The 16938-nt window shown below is 51.3% G+C and overlaps 2 protein-coding genes across 3 annotated transcripts; one reads left to right on the forward strand and one right to left on the reverse strand.

Moving 5' to 3' along the window:
• The first annotated feature begins 1356 nt into the window (after positions 1-1356).
• On the forward strand, positions 1357-7590 carry GEMIN4 (gem nuclear organelle associated protein 4). The gene is made up of 2 exons (XM_059379439.1): positions 1357-1462; positions 4239-7590. Exons 1-2 carry the CDS (start codon positions 1453-1455, stop codon positions 7400-7402), a joined length of 3174 nt encoding a protein of 1057 aa, XP_059235422.1. The 5' UTR covers positions 1357-1452; the 3' UTR covers positions 7403-7590.
• Positions 7591-8637: 1047 nt separating this feature from the next.
• On the reverse strand, positions 8638-16590 carry TLCD3A (TLC domain containing 3A). Of its 2 annotated transcripts, XM_059379441.1 has the most exons (5): positions 16333-16590; positions 15825-15908; positions 12207-12411; positions 10782-10877; positions 8638-10297 (listed from the first exon to the last, which is right to left on the reverse strand). In XM_059379441.1, exons 1-5 carry the CDS (start codon positions 16452-16454, stop codon positions 10028-10030), a joined length of 777 nt encoding a protein of 258 aa, XP_059235424.1. In that variant the 5' UTR covers positions 16455-16590; the 3' UTR covers positions 8638-10027. The 2 variants fall into 2 exon arrangements, with proteins under 2 accessions (XP_059235424.1, XP_059235425.1); XM_059379442.1 differs by lacking the exons at positions 8638-10297; positions 12207-12411 and having other exon boundaries at positions 10820-10877.
• Positions 16591-16938: the final 348 nt, after the last annotated feature.

Raw genomic sequence — 16938 nt, forward strand, 5'->3', positions numbered from 1 at the left:
GCCAGTTGTGATGGAACTTTCCCTAGAGCAGAGCTACTTTTTATATATTTTGGACACCTCAGGACTCTCAGTTACTTTTAGTTTAATCATCTTTCCAACAACAGTCACTCACACTCAAGAAGTTTAAGAGATTTATTGATGTTTCTCAGCTATGGTGGTTATGGTTTCTGGGTGTGTCAGCCATGGGTCTTTTAAGAAGCCCTTTTCCCTACCGGAGGAACCCTGCTACTTCATTCTGTTTCACACCTTAACCACTTTCTTAACCAGTATCCTTTTTCTTTAGTTCTTCCACTTTGGCAACATAGATCCTCATGGCATCCATCTTGGACATCCCTCTGTTCTCGTTCCATGCCTCCCACTTGGCCTTGGCTTTCACATCTGTAGCAGGTGGGGAAGGAATGTTGCAATCGCCCTGGGTGGCCTGTTTGTAGAAGCTGTACACCATCAGTTTCTCTTGATCACTCACAGGTCCCTTCAACTGCTTAATAGCAGCACAGGCCAGCTCAAACTCCACTTGGCACATTGGAGGAGGGGAAGCCCGGCCCCTATGCCCTCTCTAGGTGATAGCTGGTGCTAGAAGCTGGAGGATGGAGAGTTAGAAACACTAGAGGTTAGTGATTAGGTCAGGGAAGAAGGGAAAGGGAGCACAGGAGACATGGTACTGTGTGAGAACATAGGAAATTCGTGTGTGTGTGCTCTCAGAACTGGGGGCTATTGGATTGGATCTCCCCCACCTTTGCTCTCGCTAGCAAAGTGCATTTTCTGGGGAGGGCGGCCAGTAACACTTTAAAGGTGCCAACGATTCCAGAAAATTAAGGATACTGTGCTGCCGTGAGAAAAGTGCGCTGGGGCGTAGCTGTGGGGAGTGGGATGTGCGTCTGTGCGACAGACACTCTTCAGGGCAGGAAGCCTCTCAGAATGGCCCATCTGTGCGGGTTAGTGGGCAGTCTGGGGAGGTCGTTCAATACGGATGAACTGTAAGCGAAGGATCCCGAGGGTTCCTGGATGGGAGCGAACGCAGAGCCTGGGACGGAGCTAGCGGGTAGGAACCGCCGGGACTCACGAAGCTGGGCTGGGCAGGGCTGGACAGAGGCGTGGCTGAGCCGCGGGAGCAAAGGGAACTGTAGGGACCGGACTTGGGGGCCGGGGCGAGGCGCACTCTGCGGAAGAGAAGGGCGGGTACTTGCCCGTTGGCCGGTTGGAGGCTTCGGGCTGGTAGGGGGCGCTGTGGGCCGGGCTGCTGGCGCTCCGCAGACCTGTTGGTGAGGACTGCGCGTGCGCGGAGCGGCCGGCGGCGCGGTGCCTGCCTGGGCTGAGATGGTGGGCGGGGACTGAGGCGCGGCCGGTTGTCCCGCCCCCGCCCCCGGAACCACCCATTGTGCCGTGGCGCCTGCGCCGCCCTCTGGGCGTCGCGGGGGAGGGGCGGCCCGCGCTGCAGCCAGCGTCGCCGCCATGGACCTAGGTGGGTGTCTTGGCTCCCGGTTCTCACCCCTCGTGGTCTGCGTCCCGAAACCCGCGACCAGGGCAGTGCTGAGCCGGCCGGACTAAGGGAGCTGTCGGGGTCGGGAAGGGTGTGGGAGGGCGGGGGTGCGGGAGGCCCTGCTCTAGCTCCGGCCCCGGCGCTCCGAGGTCCGCCTCTTGCCCCCCTCGGGCGCCTTTCCACGTGAAGGGCCCAGCGAATGTGTAGAGTTCCTGAACGTGGACAGGGTTCGTGCACGTGCTTTGGAAACTGCCGGGCCCGGGGAATCCTGGCTACCCTGACTGTTCCGTTTATTGGACGGCCACTGGGTTCTTGAGCAAGTGTCTTAACGCTCATGTGGTCCCCCCTCGACGAAACGGGGATGATGAGAACGTACCCACCACACCGAGTTTGGGGGCGTTTTGATTGAGAGTACATGTATACAGTGACTGGTGCGGTGTTTTGCGCACAGCTACTTAACCCGAGCAGCAGTTGGCGGGAAGGGGTGCAGGAGCTGAGGTGGCACTCCTGAATCTACCTGCGCTTTGATTCAGAGACCTCATGGGACCTCCCAGGGTCTGGGAGGAAGGAGTGGGGAGCTGGTATAAATTGGTGGCTCTTTTTCTGCTCCCCCCCCCCCCCGCTGGACATGCTCTTAAGGAGATGAGACCAGGAGGCTGTCCTGAGAGAGCTGGGGTGAGGCACCCCAAGAGGTGCCAGGAACAGGCTGTGGAGAAATGGTGTAGTCCTGTCGCCAGCCAGGCCTTCAGTGGTGGAACAGCAGAGCTCAAAGCATGGAGAGCTGCAGCTGTGGTGATTTTAATCGCAGCCCCACCACACTGTAGTTGGACATCCGAGCAGATTGTTCTGAATCTCAGTGTTACCTTCTCTAAAACAAGAATAGTTCTCAAAAGGTTGATTTGAAGAATTTTAAAAGAGATCTTGCACAGTGCCTGGCATGGAGTAAGCACTTAACATACGTGGGCACTTAGTGATAAAAACAGGTGGGATTTGCCCAGCTATTAATCAATAGGTCCCGGGACTTACTCCTTTAGGTAGCACAGTGAACATAATATCTTGGCATATTGGGGGACAAATATCTCAGGAGTGTGCAATCAATTTAAATTTACAGAGTCAATGGGAACATTTGGGGAGCCTAGGAGAGCAGCCTGAGCCAAAAAAGGGAGGGGGGCAGAATCCCTAGTGAGACCTGTCAGCAACTACTGTTCCTGGGAGCCTGCCTCCATCACTGGGAGCCAAGTTGGACTGCCTTCAGCAGTTGATTGTATGGGAGTGCTGATCCTTTGGCTTTTGCCGTTCCCTTGAAGTCAAAGGCCAAGATAGATTTTAGTCTCCTGAATCAAGATTCTCTTGTTGGCTCCTGGCCTGTGAAATTGGGAAAGATGTGTTCTTGGGGGTGTGAGCGAATGAAGAAGGGGTGGCATCTCCGGGCCCTGGGAAGAGGGGGAGAAATTGGGAATACTGGATAGTGAGTAGCGTTTGTACTCTGATTTTGTTCCTGGGCCAGAAGCAGCTTACCTGAGAAAGACCTATGTCTTTTCCCATTATTGAGCAAGTGAAGGCAAAGAATAATGACAAGGTTCCCCTTCCAACAATGGAAACATTTGTGGGGTATCACTTACTGAGCACTTCTCGGGCTTTTTGTAGCCAGAGGCTTATAACAGCTGTATCCTGTGTAACACTCAGCAGCTCTGGGAGATGGAATTGGGAGCTAATACTGAACAACCAGTGTTGAGGGTTTGACTAGTATATATCATTTGATCCTCCCAGTCTAATACGAAGTCTGTATTTTCCCCACATACACAGAAGGGAAGCTCAGAGAAGCTTTAGCTGCTTCCAGGTGGTTGAACTAGGATTTAAAGCCATGTCTAATTAAACATCCCCAAATGCCTTCCTTGATAAGCCTTTTGATTCCTGGCTCCCTGGAGAAAGGACTTTTCTTTCCTAATCTACTAATTTTTTTGAGTCTACCTCTTGGTTTCTACCAAAGAACCAGAGCCTTTGGTAGTTTGTTCTGTTTGACAGAGCTGTAGGGTCAACGGCTTCCCTGAAAGGCAGAAAACTAGAAATCTGTTTGCAAGACAGGCTTTAGGAGAAAAGAGGGAAGGTAGGGCTTGCCTGATGGCTTCTATGTCCACAGCCCTGGCCCATGCCCCTTTTAGACTGTATCATTACTTAGAAGCGCGACTGTCATATTCCACAGTACATACTTAGTGGCCCCTGTAGCTTGGTACTGCTGTGCTCGCTCGCTCGCTCGCTCTCAGCCCTTCCTCCCTACGTCCTCTACTGGCCCATCCTTTGCTGGAGGGTCTAGCCCTTTCCTTTACACATGCTTTCATGCAGGGTCTCATTTGCTTTTTCATTCAGTTGACCCCTCTGGGCAGAGACCTCCCTTGCTAGTCTCTCATTTCCATTGCTGGAGGACGGCTTGACCTTAATGTTCTACCTCAGACTCCAAATAACAAAAACTGAACACTGGTCCCTCCAAAGCTGTTCTGATTCTCTTCACCCAGTGATGCCCATGGTCTTCTCAATCCAGGCTAGGGAGTTTGGGAGTCCTTTATTCCTTAGCTGAGTCCTTTTGATTCCAGCTCTGCAGCGGCTCTTAAACCTACCCTCCTCCCCCCCTTAGAACCCTTATTGTCTCTAACCCTGATAATGAGAGCCAACCTACCAGCTGAGGTCTCTCATCTAACCTCTACTGATTATTTTAAAGATTTGTCACCACCCTCTGTCTTTGCGGCTTCTGTCTGTGCAGGACCCGTAAATATCTGTGAGGAAATGACTATTCTGCATGGGGGCTTTTTGCTTGCCGAGCAGCTGTTCCACCCCAAAGCACTGACAGAAATGACAAAGTCTGACTGGGAACGCGTTGGGCAGCCCATTGTGGAGGCCCTAAGGGAGATCTCCTCTGCCACAGCTTGCTCCCAGCCCTTTGCCTGGAAGAAGAAAGCTCTGATCATCATCTGGGCCAAGGTTCTTCAGCCCTACCCCGTCACCCCTTCAGACACTGACACTCGGTGGCAGGAAGATGTGTTCTTCTCAGTAGGCAACATGATCCCTACCATCAATCACACTGTCCTTTTTGAGCTGCTCAAGTCTCTGGAAGCTTCTGGACTCTTTATCCAGCTCCTTATGGCCCTGCCCACCGCTATCTGCCGTGCAGAACTCGAGCACTTTTTGGAGCACATGTCCGTTGACACATCTTCAAAGGATGTGGCCTTTTTCCTCAGCGTCTGGTGGGAAATGATGAAGCACAAAGGCAATCAGCAGGACCCCCTGCTCTCCCAGTTTAGAACAATGGCCCATAAGTATTTGTCATCCTCAGATGAGTTCTCCCACCCTCCAAAGAGGTTTAAGTCGGACCCAGATGTGTGTCCCACCATGCCCCTGTTGGCCATGCTGCTCACCGGGCTGAAGCAAATCCAGAGTCGAATTCTCTGCCCAGGGATGAAGTGCTGTGCGTTAGCCAACTTGGCAGACATGCTGACCGTGTTTGCACTGATGGAGGATGACCCCCAGGAAGTGTCTGCAACCGTGTATCTGGACAAACTGGCCACGGTGATCTCCGTGTGGAATTCGGACACCCAGAACCCGTATCACCAGCAGGCACTGGCAGAGAAGGTAAAGGAGGCAGAACGGGACATCAGCCTGACCTCTCTGGCCAAGCTTCCAAGCGAGACAATCTTCATTGGGTTTGAGTTCATGTGCAGCCTGCTGCGGGAGTGGGGGGAGGAGCTGCAGGCCATGCTCAATGGCAGCCAGGGGACAAATTATGACAGCTTCCGGCTGTGTGACAGCCTGACTTCCTTCAGCCAGAACTTGAAGCTCTACCTGGATTCTACCAGCTTGTCCAAGGAGGAGAGGCAGGTGGTCTCGGAGCTGGCAGAGTGCGTTGCAGACTTCCTGAGGAAAACAGCCAAGGTGCTGAAGAACAAGGGCTTTGAGAAGGACATCACTGCCTCCATTGCCATGGCCATTATCGAGCAGAAGATGGACCGGCATATGGAAATGTGCTACATTTTTGCTTCTGAGAAGAAGTGGGCCTTTTCAGACGAGTGGCTAGCCTGCCTGCTTAATAACCGGGCCCTCTTCCGAGAGCCAGACCTGGTGTTAAAGCTGCTGGAAACGGTGATAGAAGTGACTGCGGCAGACAGAGCCATCCCTGAATCTCAGATCAAACAAGTGATCAGCTTGATTCTGGAATGCTATGCAGACCTCTCGCTGCCAGATAAAAATAAAGTCCTCTCAGGCACCCTGTTCTCCTGGGGCCGGAAGGGTCTCTCTGAAAAGCTGTTGGCTTACTTGGATGGGTTTCAGGAGGACGTCAATACAACTTTCAACCAGCTCACACAGAGCACCTCTGAACAGGGCTTAGCTAAAGCCGTGGCCTCTGTGGCCCGCCTGGTCATTCTGCACCCGGAGGTCACCGTGAAGAAAATGTGCAGCATGGCCGTGGTCAGTCTCGGCACCCATAAGTTCCTGGCCCAGATTCTCACTGCCTTCCCCGCTCTCCGGTTTCTGGAAGAGCAGGGTCCAAATCCATCCACCAGCTTTGTGGTGTCCTGCCTCAAAGAAACCGTCTGGACAAAGTTCTCCACACCCAAGGAAGAAAAGCAATTTTTAGAGCTCCTGGGCTGCCTGATGAATCCTGTGAAGCCCCAGGGAATCCCGGTTGCCGCTCTTCTTGAACCAGATGAGGTGCTGAAGGAGTTCGTCCTGCCTTTCTTGCTGCTCGACATCAAAGAGGTGGGCCTCAGTTTGAAGATTTTCATCCAGACTCTTGAAGCAAATGCGTGTTTGGAGGAATACTGGCTCCACACCTGCTCTCCGTTCCCCCTCCTCTTCAGCTTGTGCCAGCTCTTAGATGGCTTCAGCAAATACTGGCAGCTCCCCAGGGAGAAACGGTGCCTCTCTTTGGATGGGAAGGACCTGGTGGTCCATATCCTGGAGGTCCTCTGTGAAATTATATTGGCCAATACTGAGACCTTCTCCCCAGACACCTGGATCAAGTCCCTGTCTTGGCTCCACCGGAAGCTGGAGCAGCTTGACTGGACTGTGCGCCTGAGAATGAAGAACCTCTTTGAGGGCCACTTCAAGTGTGAGGTGCCCGCCACGCTCTTTGAGATCTGTAAGCTTTCTGAGGATGAGTGGACCTCCCAAGCCCACCCTGGTTATGGCCCGGGCACAGGGCTGCTAGCCTGGATGGAGTGCTGCTCCATCTCCAGCAGCATCTCCGAGCAGATGCTGTCCCTCCTGGTGGTGGATGTTGGCAACCCCGAGGAGGTCAGATTGTTCAGCAAGGGCTTCCTGGTGGTCATGGTACAAGTCCTGCCTTGGTGCAGTCCCCAAGAGTGGCAGCACCTGTACCAGCTGACCAGGAGACTGCTAGAGAAGCAACTCCTGCACGTCCCATACAGTCTGGAGTACATTCAGTTCGTTCCTCTGCTCAACCTAAAGCCCTTTGCCCAGGAGCTCCAGTTCTCCGTGCTCTTCCTGAGAGCCTTCCAGTTTCTCTGCAGCCAGAGCTGTCGTAACTGGCTTCCAATGGAAGGCTGGAGCCACGTAGTCAAGCTTCTCTGTAACAGTCTAACCCACCTCCTGGACTCTGTTCGGATGATTCAGTCGGTTGGCCCTTGGGCTCAAGAACAGGACCTGACCCAGGAGACCCTGTTCTTTTATACCCAGGTATTCTGTCACGTTCTGCATATCATGGCCATGCTCCACCAAGAGGTGTGCGAACCGCTCTATGTTCTGGCCTTGGAGATCCTCACCTGCTACGAAACACTGAGCAAGGCCAACCCTTCTGGTAGTTCCTTGCTCCAGAAGGTAAATGAGCAGCGCTTCTTGAAGTCCATCGCTGAGAACATTAGCCCTGAGGAGCGGCGCCAGACCCTGCTGCAGAAGATCAGCAACTTCTGACCTTTGTACACCAGAGAACAGCTGGGCCCTGGCTAGCTGGGGTCTCTAGGGGCTCAAGCTGAGAAACGCAAGCCTTTCAGTTACATGAAGTTGTACACAAGCTAAAAACGTATACGGCAATAACTGTAAAGAAAATAGTTTCTTAGGTGTTTGTAACATACAAATTATAAATTCTCTTTTGAGTTTCATTGTGTCTCTTTTGAGTTATTCTGGTCAATAGACTAGACTCAGATGTGTTGTGTGGTTGGGCTCAGCTAGAGTCTTAAATATCAAGGCCAGCTGGGAGGAATGTGTTCATAACTGGACTTATCTACCCTAGAATTCAGCAAAGAAGTCCAAAGGTGAAACTACCCAAGTGGAAAAATGACAAGGTATATGTTCTTTTCCACTGAAAGCCTCTTCAAGAGTCCCTTTGTGGTGTCTTAACAAGGGCAGCAAGGGAAAAAACTCTTCTGCCACCAGTTGGCCATGTGGTTTGTGAACCCAAAAGGGATAAAGAACACTGTACCAAGAAGAGTGTCAGGGAGTAGACTAATAACCTAATATTAGTCTAACTAATATTAACTATATTAACTAATATTAACTAACTAATATTAGTAGACTAATAATGGAGGACTTCTGCCATGGAGTTTGAGCTCCATTTAGTGGATGCGGGAGGGGCTGTTTTGTAACAGTCTGGTAAACACCAGAGATGGGTTTAAAGTCTGGGTATAATTATCTTATGCCTGGGGGAGGCTGTCATGGTTTTCAAGACTGAGTGGCAGCCGTCAGTGGTGTACACAGGGCCTTAAATATGGGGCCTTAATGTATCCAATGTCTATCACAGAACTAGGAGAACTATTGGTAGAGGTGTTTGAGAGGCAAGGAGGGAAAAAGGATATGCCCCATCACTTTCATATGCTTAACTCTCACAATAAAGCATTATTCTGGCTCCCTTCCAGCTCCTAACTGGGATTCACATAGGAAGGGAAGATCATGCCAAGAGCTGCCTGACCACTGGGCTTGAACTCTAGGACCCGATGAGGTACTCTTGGAACCCCAGGAACATGTTAGAGGGAGGTATGAGCTAGGCCCTCCTGAATGCTGAAGGTGTGACCACACCCCAACTTCTGCCAGTTGTGTGGTGTATGTGAACACAGACCAGAAGCCAGAGCTCACAGCAGGGATTCCTGTCAGGTCACAGGATGGGTCTGAAGAGAAGTCGATATTGATGTATTTCACAAATGAGAAGAAGCTGGGAAATATTAGTGCACTTTAATCACCACAGGGGTGATTTATAAAGACAGACTGACAGTAAACAATAACGGTAAAAAAAAAAAATTACAGCATTTGACATTTTTTAAATGGCACCCATTAAAGACAGAAATAGAATTTGAGACACTGTTACATACTCAGTACTTTGCAAGTTCATGGACAACAGTGAGTTCAAAGGCACTTTAAAACTTCTAGATTTTTACTACCATTTGAAAAACAAAAAACTTCATGGTAGCAGTTTCTAAAAACCCATCCTAGTGGATAGGGAACAATTAGTGTTGGCACCAGAGGATCCTATCTGCAAATGGTAGATGGGTCAGTCCACAGGACATGTTTTGGCCAGGGAGCTCTTGCATTCTTGTTCCCCAGCCTTCTGCGGCAAGGTGGCAGTACGCTTCTGCGGGAACAGGCTTTGTAACAGAAGCTCTGGCTTAGCAGGAGGCAGCCTGGAGGATACCTCTCACAGTTTAGGATACAGAAGCCTGTTAACACATCCTATGAAAGGGACAATGTCAAAGTGGGGGGGTTACCTGGGAAAGAGCTTGCTAGGCACCACGTCCCTTTACCCCTGCAGTTTTAACAACAGCATCCTGTGCGTGTGGACATGATGAAAGCTGGGTTTGAGGGGACATAAGATAGGAATAGGATTTGTGACGGGACAACAAGCTCACAAGTTTGACATTAGTCTTCCCACGTCAGCCTGTAATGGCGCAGACCCATCGGCCTCCTGACCCACTCAAGTGTTCCCTTCCCTGCTTTGCTCCCCTGCCAGGAAGACTTCTGAATGGAAGTCAGTGGACATGGGAATTCAACGTTGGCACGTGGATGACAGGATGAGTTACCTAGTAAACAGTAAAAAACTACCTACCCACAATGATTTTCCCAGGCCAACATCACAAGAATGTATTTCAAGAACTGAGTTCATCACTTGTTACTGCTGGTCCAGTGAGTATAGATGTTGCCCTGAGTGGTAGGAAAGGTGGGTAGCCGCCAATATTCGGGCCAGGCAGATGCCCGGACACTTAGCACCCTGGTCTACCTGTCTCCACATCCCATGCTTCTACCTCCCAGAACCCTGGAGGTAAGACCCAAGGAGGGATCCTTGGGCTGGCTTTTCATTAAAACTGCCTTGCTGCCAGTGGAGGTCTGACAGGATCCAGTCACTGTTACTTAGAAAAAAGTGCTTTGGCCAAAGGGGCAGGTTAGAAGAGGGAGATCAGATGACTATCCTTTAGAAAAACTCAAACCCGGCTGCTCATCAATACCCAAAAGCCTGAGGCCAGCCAGGGCACAGTCTGGTCCATGGGAATACTGCGTGGAGGTGGCAGTGAGTGTGAGGCGGCACCCTCACTGCCTGACCCCCAGGAGCACTTAGCCATCCTTTTTGGCTGGGAGGCTGTCAAAGAGCCGGGTTGCCTTCTTGCACAGCAGAGAGAACCAGTAGATCTGGGGAGCGATGAGGAAGCCATTGGCCACATTGCAGTAGAAGGGAATACGGGATGGCACCTGGAGTAGGCTTAGTCCCTGCTGTTGGCCATAGGACCAGTACATGAAAGGGAAAAGGAGGATCCGACAGGAAAGGAAGGTGGTCAGCGTGAGGATTCCGTTCACTTTGTACAGAAGGGTGTGTTGCTGCTTCAGCTGCAGAAGGAAGGGGAGGAGAGGGCCATTAGCGCCACGCCGTGCCTTCCGTGCCTTCCGGGAGCGACCGGCCCAAGGCCCACGGCAGAACAGCCACACAAAGCTGTGTGTGTTCTGACACCTGTGGCAAAGCTGGCTGAGTGCTGCTCTCTTTCTGTGTGCACACAGGCTCGAAGTTTTTCCGACAGTGATATGAACTTGGCCTAAGCTACCCAGCCGAGAGGCACACAAGAACAGTGGATTTAACAACAAGAACAACAACAAAACAAAACAAATCTGGCCTGGAAAAAATACCTAAAAAACTGTATCAAATGTGAATCAAAAGTACAATGTCACCCCCACAGGCTCAGAAGACCAACTGACCTTTGCATCTGTTGAAGGGGGTCCTGTCCCACCATTCCTAGCACTATGGGATTCCCACACACCCCCAGTCAGCCGCGGGCCAGCTTCCTTCCACCACCAAGGCCCCATCATCCATACGTGCCTGAATCAGGACTCGGCCCAGCGACACAAACGGAGTGCTCAGTTCTGCCATGAAGATGCAGCCGACAAAGAAGTCCCCCAGGTCTCCCCTGAGCCTCTACAGAAGAAAAGGGAAGGAAAGGGAAATAAGCTGCTACTGGACAGGGGAACCATGAGACCATGGGAAAGGGCAATGCTAGAGGAGCGAGTAGACACCTGGTTAGTAGTCTTCGGCCTCCACAGCTGTAGCGCTTGGAGGGTCAAACCCCCTTGGATCCAGAGGCAACTCAGAGGTCAGGGGATCGCATCACACCAAGCTTTTTCTGAAATCCAATGTCAGCCGGAAGGAACCCTGTAGCCTACTTTTGGGTATCTAACTTAGTCATGCCAAGGGCACTTGGCCAGTTTAGTTCAACAAAATATGTGCCAGGCCCTGTGCTAGATGTCAGGGTCCCAGAGCAACCAGGAAAATCTTTGTTACGAATGTAATGTACTCCCACCACTCCTTTTATCTTGTCAGAAAAAAATAGGATAGTGGAGAAGGACCGCTTTGTCACTTACTACCACAATAAGTAAGCTCTTAGAGCCCCAGCTGCTTCATCTCTGGTATAGGGCGGAGAATATCTAATTGTCATTTCTAATACTTCAAATTATTAGTAGAAAGCGATGAGCTTTGCAGTCCAGAAGCTGTCACCTGGTAGGCACTTAGGAATTAATAATTTCCTTTCTGCATTCCCGTCTCTCTCACTCAGGGCAGGGGGAAGGGGGGGGATGGGAAAATGGACTCGAGGAGAAATTCTAAGGCTATCTGCTTTGAGAGTGGGTTTTTGTGACATCAACATGGCACATACAGTACTCTCTGACAACGTTAGAGCACTTCACCAGTCGAATGAGCTACTCTCATTTTTTTTAAAAAACAATCTGCGGTCGCCTGGGTGGCTCAGTGGGTTAAGTCTCTGCCTTCGGCTCAGGTCATGGTCCCAGGGTCCTGGGATTAGGCCCCGCATCGGGCTCTCTGCTCGGCAGGGAGCCTGCTTCCTCCTATATCTGCCTGCCTCTCTGCCTACTTGTGATCTCTGTCAAATAAATAAAATCTTTAAAAAAAAAAATCTGTATGTTGTTTTGTATTGTATTGTATGCTGCTTTTATATTGTATAAACTAAAGACAGGGCCTCTGGCAGAACCAGGGAATCACAGAGGGCTAGGGTACTGCATAAAGGAAAGTACTGGTAGGGAGGATCAGCGACATTGCAGACTGCATTTTTTCCCCCCACAGTATCTGCCGGGGAGGCTTTACCAGGGAAGGAGTGGGCAAAGGACAGTGGGTGCGGAGGAAGGGGAAAGAAAGAGGGACAATCCAGGCTCGCAAGTACTGGTCAAAGACACCCAGTCTAACAGGAGGAGACGAGGGACTGAGTCGGCTGTCGGCTGTCTGGGAAGGCCATACCTGGGCAACTGGCACAAGGACAAACAGAATGACTGCGTGGTGTGTGATCATGAGGCGGTTTTTGCACAGGAAGTTTCGGAAGGTGGCGAGGGAGTGTCCGCGGTTCTGGTCTCTGGTTCGGTACCACTCACAGAGGTACATAGCGTAGGAGTCATAGACCATGTATGGAATCAAGAACCAGACATACTCTCGGGCAAGCCAGTGCCTAAAAGAAAGCGGATGAACAGTCCATGAGATGATGACAGATGTCAGTTTTGTACCTAAGTGGCTGTTTTCACTCCAAACGCTTTACAAGGAAGACTCTGACAGTGATAAATAAGGCGAGTGAAGATTTTTCTCTCAGTTACAGGGCCAATTACTAGGTGTCAGAGGCAGAAAGCTGGGACTCACTCAGCACCAGGTGTTTCAGTACCAGCTGTCACCATTTCCCTGATTTAGCCCTTTCGAATGCATTTTCTGATAAAAGCTAACTTTGATATAGATATCTCTACAAATGATTCATTAGCCCCACCAAGAACTTGTTCAGAGGTGTCCCAAATGCCCAATCCAATATTTCCAGTTTAACTCTACTTAGTTGCTCAATAGTTGGGAGTTTCCTCACATATTTGCTCGCAACCCCACTTTCGGAAGTTTCTGGGAAGCTACCCTGACCGTGGGTAACTGCGTGGGTAATTACGTGGGTAATTCTGTGGCTAATCCCAAGTCCACTCATTAAGAAAAATACATCTGGAAAGGAGCCCAGAGCTCAAGGACTACCTTACAGCAGTCAGATAGGAGCAGAGAAGCTCTGACAAAAGACAGCATTCCCCTTTACTTGCCCAAAGGGGTTTATTCCATATTTGCAGGGTCGAAGCTGACTGTTTATCACAGGCCCAGAACAGATTAGAAGGAAAGTCTCCAATGTCTACCATTTTGTTCCCAAATGAGAAATAATCATTCTACAGAAAAAGGAGAAAATCAAAACAGAAATCATATACTCTCGCTGAGAAGGATTAGCTTCATTCAGTTGTCACATTTTTACTGAGCACCCCTGAGTCAGCGAGAAGAAACAGTTTAGTTTCATGGTTCTCAAACTACCTGAACCCCAGAATCACCTGCAGTGCTGGTTAAGGACTCTAATCCCCAGAGCCTCTACCTGCACGGCCTCGCGAGCTCAAGTTTGTATTTTTAACTCTGTTTCCGGTGATTTCCTAAGAAGCCAACCCACTGAACTGCAACACTGGCAATATATTCCAGAGAGGGTGCCATTCAAATCCCTGTTCCTGAACGAGTCCACACTTCTCACGGCATGACTGTATCATTAAGAAGCAATGAAACAGACAAACAAGTAAGTAATGGCAAATATACAAGATGTGCATGTGAATTCCTCAGCCAGGTTCCATTGGGCAACAAAGATAATGGCAATATTTATTCTACTGCTCATCTACGGCCTCCAGTTGCTTTCCTGAAGCAATTCCAAGCACAATAACTATGAAGAACTACTAAGCTTAGCTGAAATGCAACTGATCCCTCCCCTCCAGAGGGACCTGGGATTTTGATATTTTGCACAACTGATTCAACGGGATGTGAAATTGTGGCTGATAGGCAGGACTCTCCAAAAACTTATCAACAAGAGGTCTGGATTATAATCTTAACTGCCACCAGCCGGGGACTTAACTTTCTTTGTAGCATCGAGATAATAATTCTTGTTTTTTCCTTCCCTGACAAAGTTCTTGTGTGGATTAAAAAACTAGAAGTGTGAATGTCCTTTTGAATGTAAAAAGCACTATCCAAATATAAGTGCTTAAACTGCTAAAACTGCACAGGATTTTTAGCCCTTTTGGGGATCTGAACTGCTTTAAGAATCTCCTGAAATCTCTAGTCCCACACCATATTATGCATATAATTTGGGGGGATTTATAAATACATATTCTGTGTGAAGACATAAAATGGAAAAGCATATAATAGGGGCGCCTGGGTGGCTTAGACGGTTAAGCATCTCCCTTCAGCTTTGGTCATGATCTCAGGGTCCTGGGATGGAGTCCCATGTTGGGTTCCCTGCTCTGGGAAGAGTCTACTTCTCCTTCTGCCCTCCCTCTGCTTGAGTGCGGAAGCACATACACTCTCAAGTAAGTAAAATCTTTTTAAAAAAGAAAGAAAAGGCATATGATAGAAAAATATTTGAGTGTACAGTCTATGAACCCCAAAAGGCCTCCCCCCCCCAAGATGATCTAGGTGCCTTTAAAACATGCTTATACATACATGCAAAGGCAGAGGGCACAGAGATGTGTCTGTCTCCATTTTGTGACCAGCAAATCTAAGGCATAAAGATACAGAAAAGGAGGAACCTAAAAACCAAACTCAGGTGTGCCACCATGATCCAGCCACTAAAAACAGAGCTTCTGAGGGGAAGACACAACAGGGGTCCTACAGAACTAACGGTGTGCAAACATCTGAAATATATAGTGGTTGCCCAATGCCTGCCCTCATATCAGCTCAAAAAAATACTGCAAAGTCACATTTGTCACTTTAATCTTTGCAAAAGAGGCTGATTTCAAGCTTAATGTGACAGAGTGGGAACAGTGAGAGAATTTGTTGCATGATCAGAAAATGCTCAATGAAAATAAAAAATTGAACCCAGCCAAGCAAATGCTGTTAGCCTTTGGTATATGCAGTCAAGATCAACTGACCTATCTTCTCTTGGCATCTATCATTCATTGCCAGTAGCTGGTTTTGTTTAAAAGAGGCACAGGAAGGAAAGCACAAAAGTCACAACGGCAGGACTAATCCCAAGATTCAGACACTAAATTTGCAGACCACAGAGAAATGGATACCCCGCTCCTGTTCCCATCCCTTTCCATGCTCAACTGGTAAAAACCAAGACACTTTGCAGAATCGACAAGAAATGGACTAGGAAAGGCTATGAGACATTCCCTGCACATTTGACTACCACTCTTTAAGGAAGAGAAAGAGTGGTTCTAGGAAGACAGGTGAAAACAATGGCTTTTTAGGAATAAGCTGGGGCGGGGGCACAACTGCCCAGGTCTAAACACTTTACAAAGTACACTGGTCTTTATGATTTGTTTCACTGGTTGCACATTTCCTGACCTGCCTGGGGACTGAGCTGTAATTCAGGTACAGTTCAGTTTCCTAAAAGCCCTAGAAACCTTTTCTCATTGCCTTTAGCAAATCCAGAGGAAACACGGGAGCAGCCCTTGTAAAGAAAGGGTTGGTGGATTTGTCCCTTTTCCACAGAGGGTCTCTGCTAACCACCCTTGGCCAAAGAATGCCCCAGAGCAGGGATCTAGTGAAATCATTTAAAAGACCCAAAGGCCAGACCCCCCCTCCAAATAATTCTCACACTTAGGTGGCTCATAAAGAACTTGAATCAGTGGGCCACCTTAAATCAGACTCAGACCCTGTCATTCTCTAGCACGTCTTCAGTTTACTTTCTCTGAAGTGGGCGAGGCTGAAAGAGGTAAAGAGAGAGGAGGGGCTAATTATGGGGCCAAGATTCTCCCATCAGCTACCCAACCGCCTGTGCTGATAAAGGACTAGCGCCTGGGAGCCACTCAAACGTGGAAACTTCGAAAAAGTTCAGCGCTGTCATTGGTGCTTCCACCTGGCATTGGATGTTACCTGTCCGTGATCACGTCGCTACAGGAACGGATGATGACGATCCCTGACCCGGTGGCCAACACAGCCTGCACTGAAGAAACCAGCCTAACGTGCGGCAGAAAAGAAAAGGGGGGTGGGATCCAGTCCAGCGGACAGCATAAAGCCCAGAGCCTTCAACCTGCCTCTCCCCAGGCTGCCAGGGCGGTGAGGGAGAGCCTCCGGCCGCCGCCGCGCTCCTGACCCCCAAAGCAGCTGGCAGACGTGGACCAGCCGCTTCCCGCCCGGTCCGGACCCGCGTGGGCGCCCTCCATCCTCCTCCCTCTCTCCCTCCCCGCGAGGACGCCGGGGTCTTCCGAGAGCTCCGGCCAGCGCCCCGGAGGGGCAAGGCACCAGGGAAGCAGCCCCCTCGCTTCCTGTCGCCCCCCTTTTCCGCCCTCGGCGCGGCGCAGGGGCGGGCGCCGGCGGGTCGGGGCGGCGGGCAGCCCGCGCGCGGCCGGGTGCGGCGGACGGCGCCCGGCCTCGCCCCTACCTGGTGCTGATCATCACGCAGTCGGAGTCGCTCCAGGCGGGCCGCGCGCGCCGCAGCCCCCAGGTGCAGAGTGCGAAGAGCCCCGGGAAGAAGAGCGAGCCCGAGGCCAGCGTCAGCAGCATGGGTGCTCCGGGGGTCGGTCGCCGCGCTCGGCGCCCTCGGCGTGGCTCAGGTCGGCTCTGCGCGACTCCCGGACTGGCGCGGCCCGCCCGGCCCTATTTCTACCCTCCGCCCTCCGCCCCCGCCCCGGCCCCGGCCCCGGCCCCGCCGCGACTCCGGCAGCCGCCGGGCGCTGGCCCCAAGCCCGCAGCGCCACTCTCCGCGTGACCAGGCCGGCAGCCGCGATAGGCGCGGGCCGGCCGGGCGGGGCGGGGTCTCGCCGCCGCCGCCCCTGGGCCGCGAGGCTTCCCCGGGTTCCCCCGGCCGGCCGGAGAGCGGGCGGCGGCGGCGAGCTGCAGCCCCGGAGGTTCCGAAGGCGCCGACGCCGCGCCCCGCACGAGCCTTCCGAGCGGCCGCGGGGGGGCCGAGGCTCCCCGGGCTTCTGTTCCGTCACCGCGGACGCGTCCCCCTCCCGGCGGGACCGACCCGGCCGACGGAACGCCCTGC

The sequence above is a fragment of the Mustela nigripes genome, chromosome 16 (assembly GCF_022355385.1).
Source record: "Mustela nigripes isolate SB6536 chromosome 16, MUSNIG.SB6536, whole genome shotgun sequence".
NCBI classification, from domain to species: domain Eukaryota; kingdom Metazoa; phylum Chordata; class Mammalia; order Carnivora; family Mustelidae; genus Mustela; species Mustela nigripes.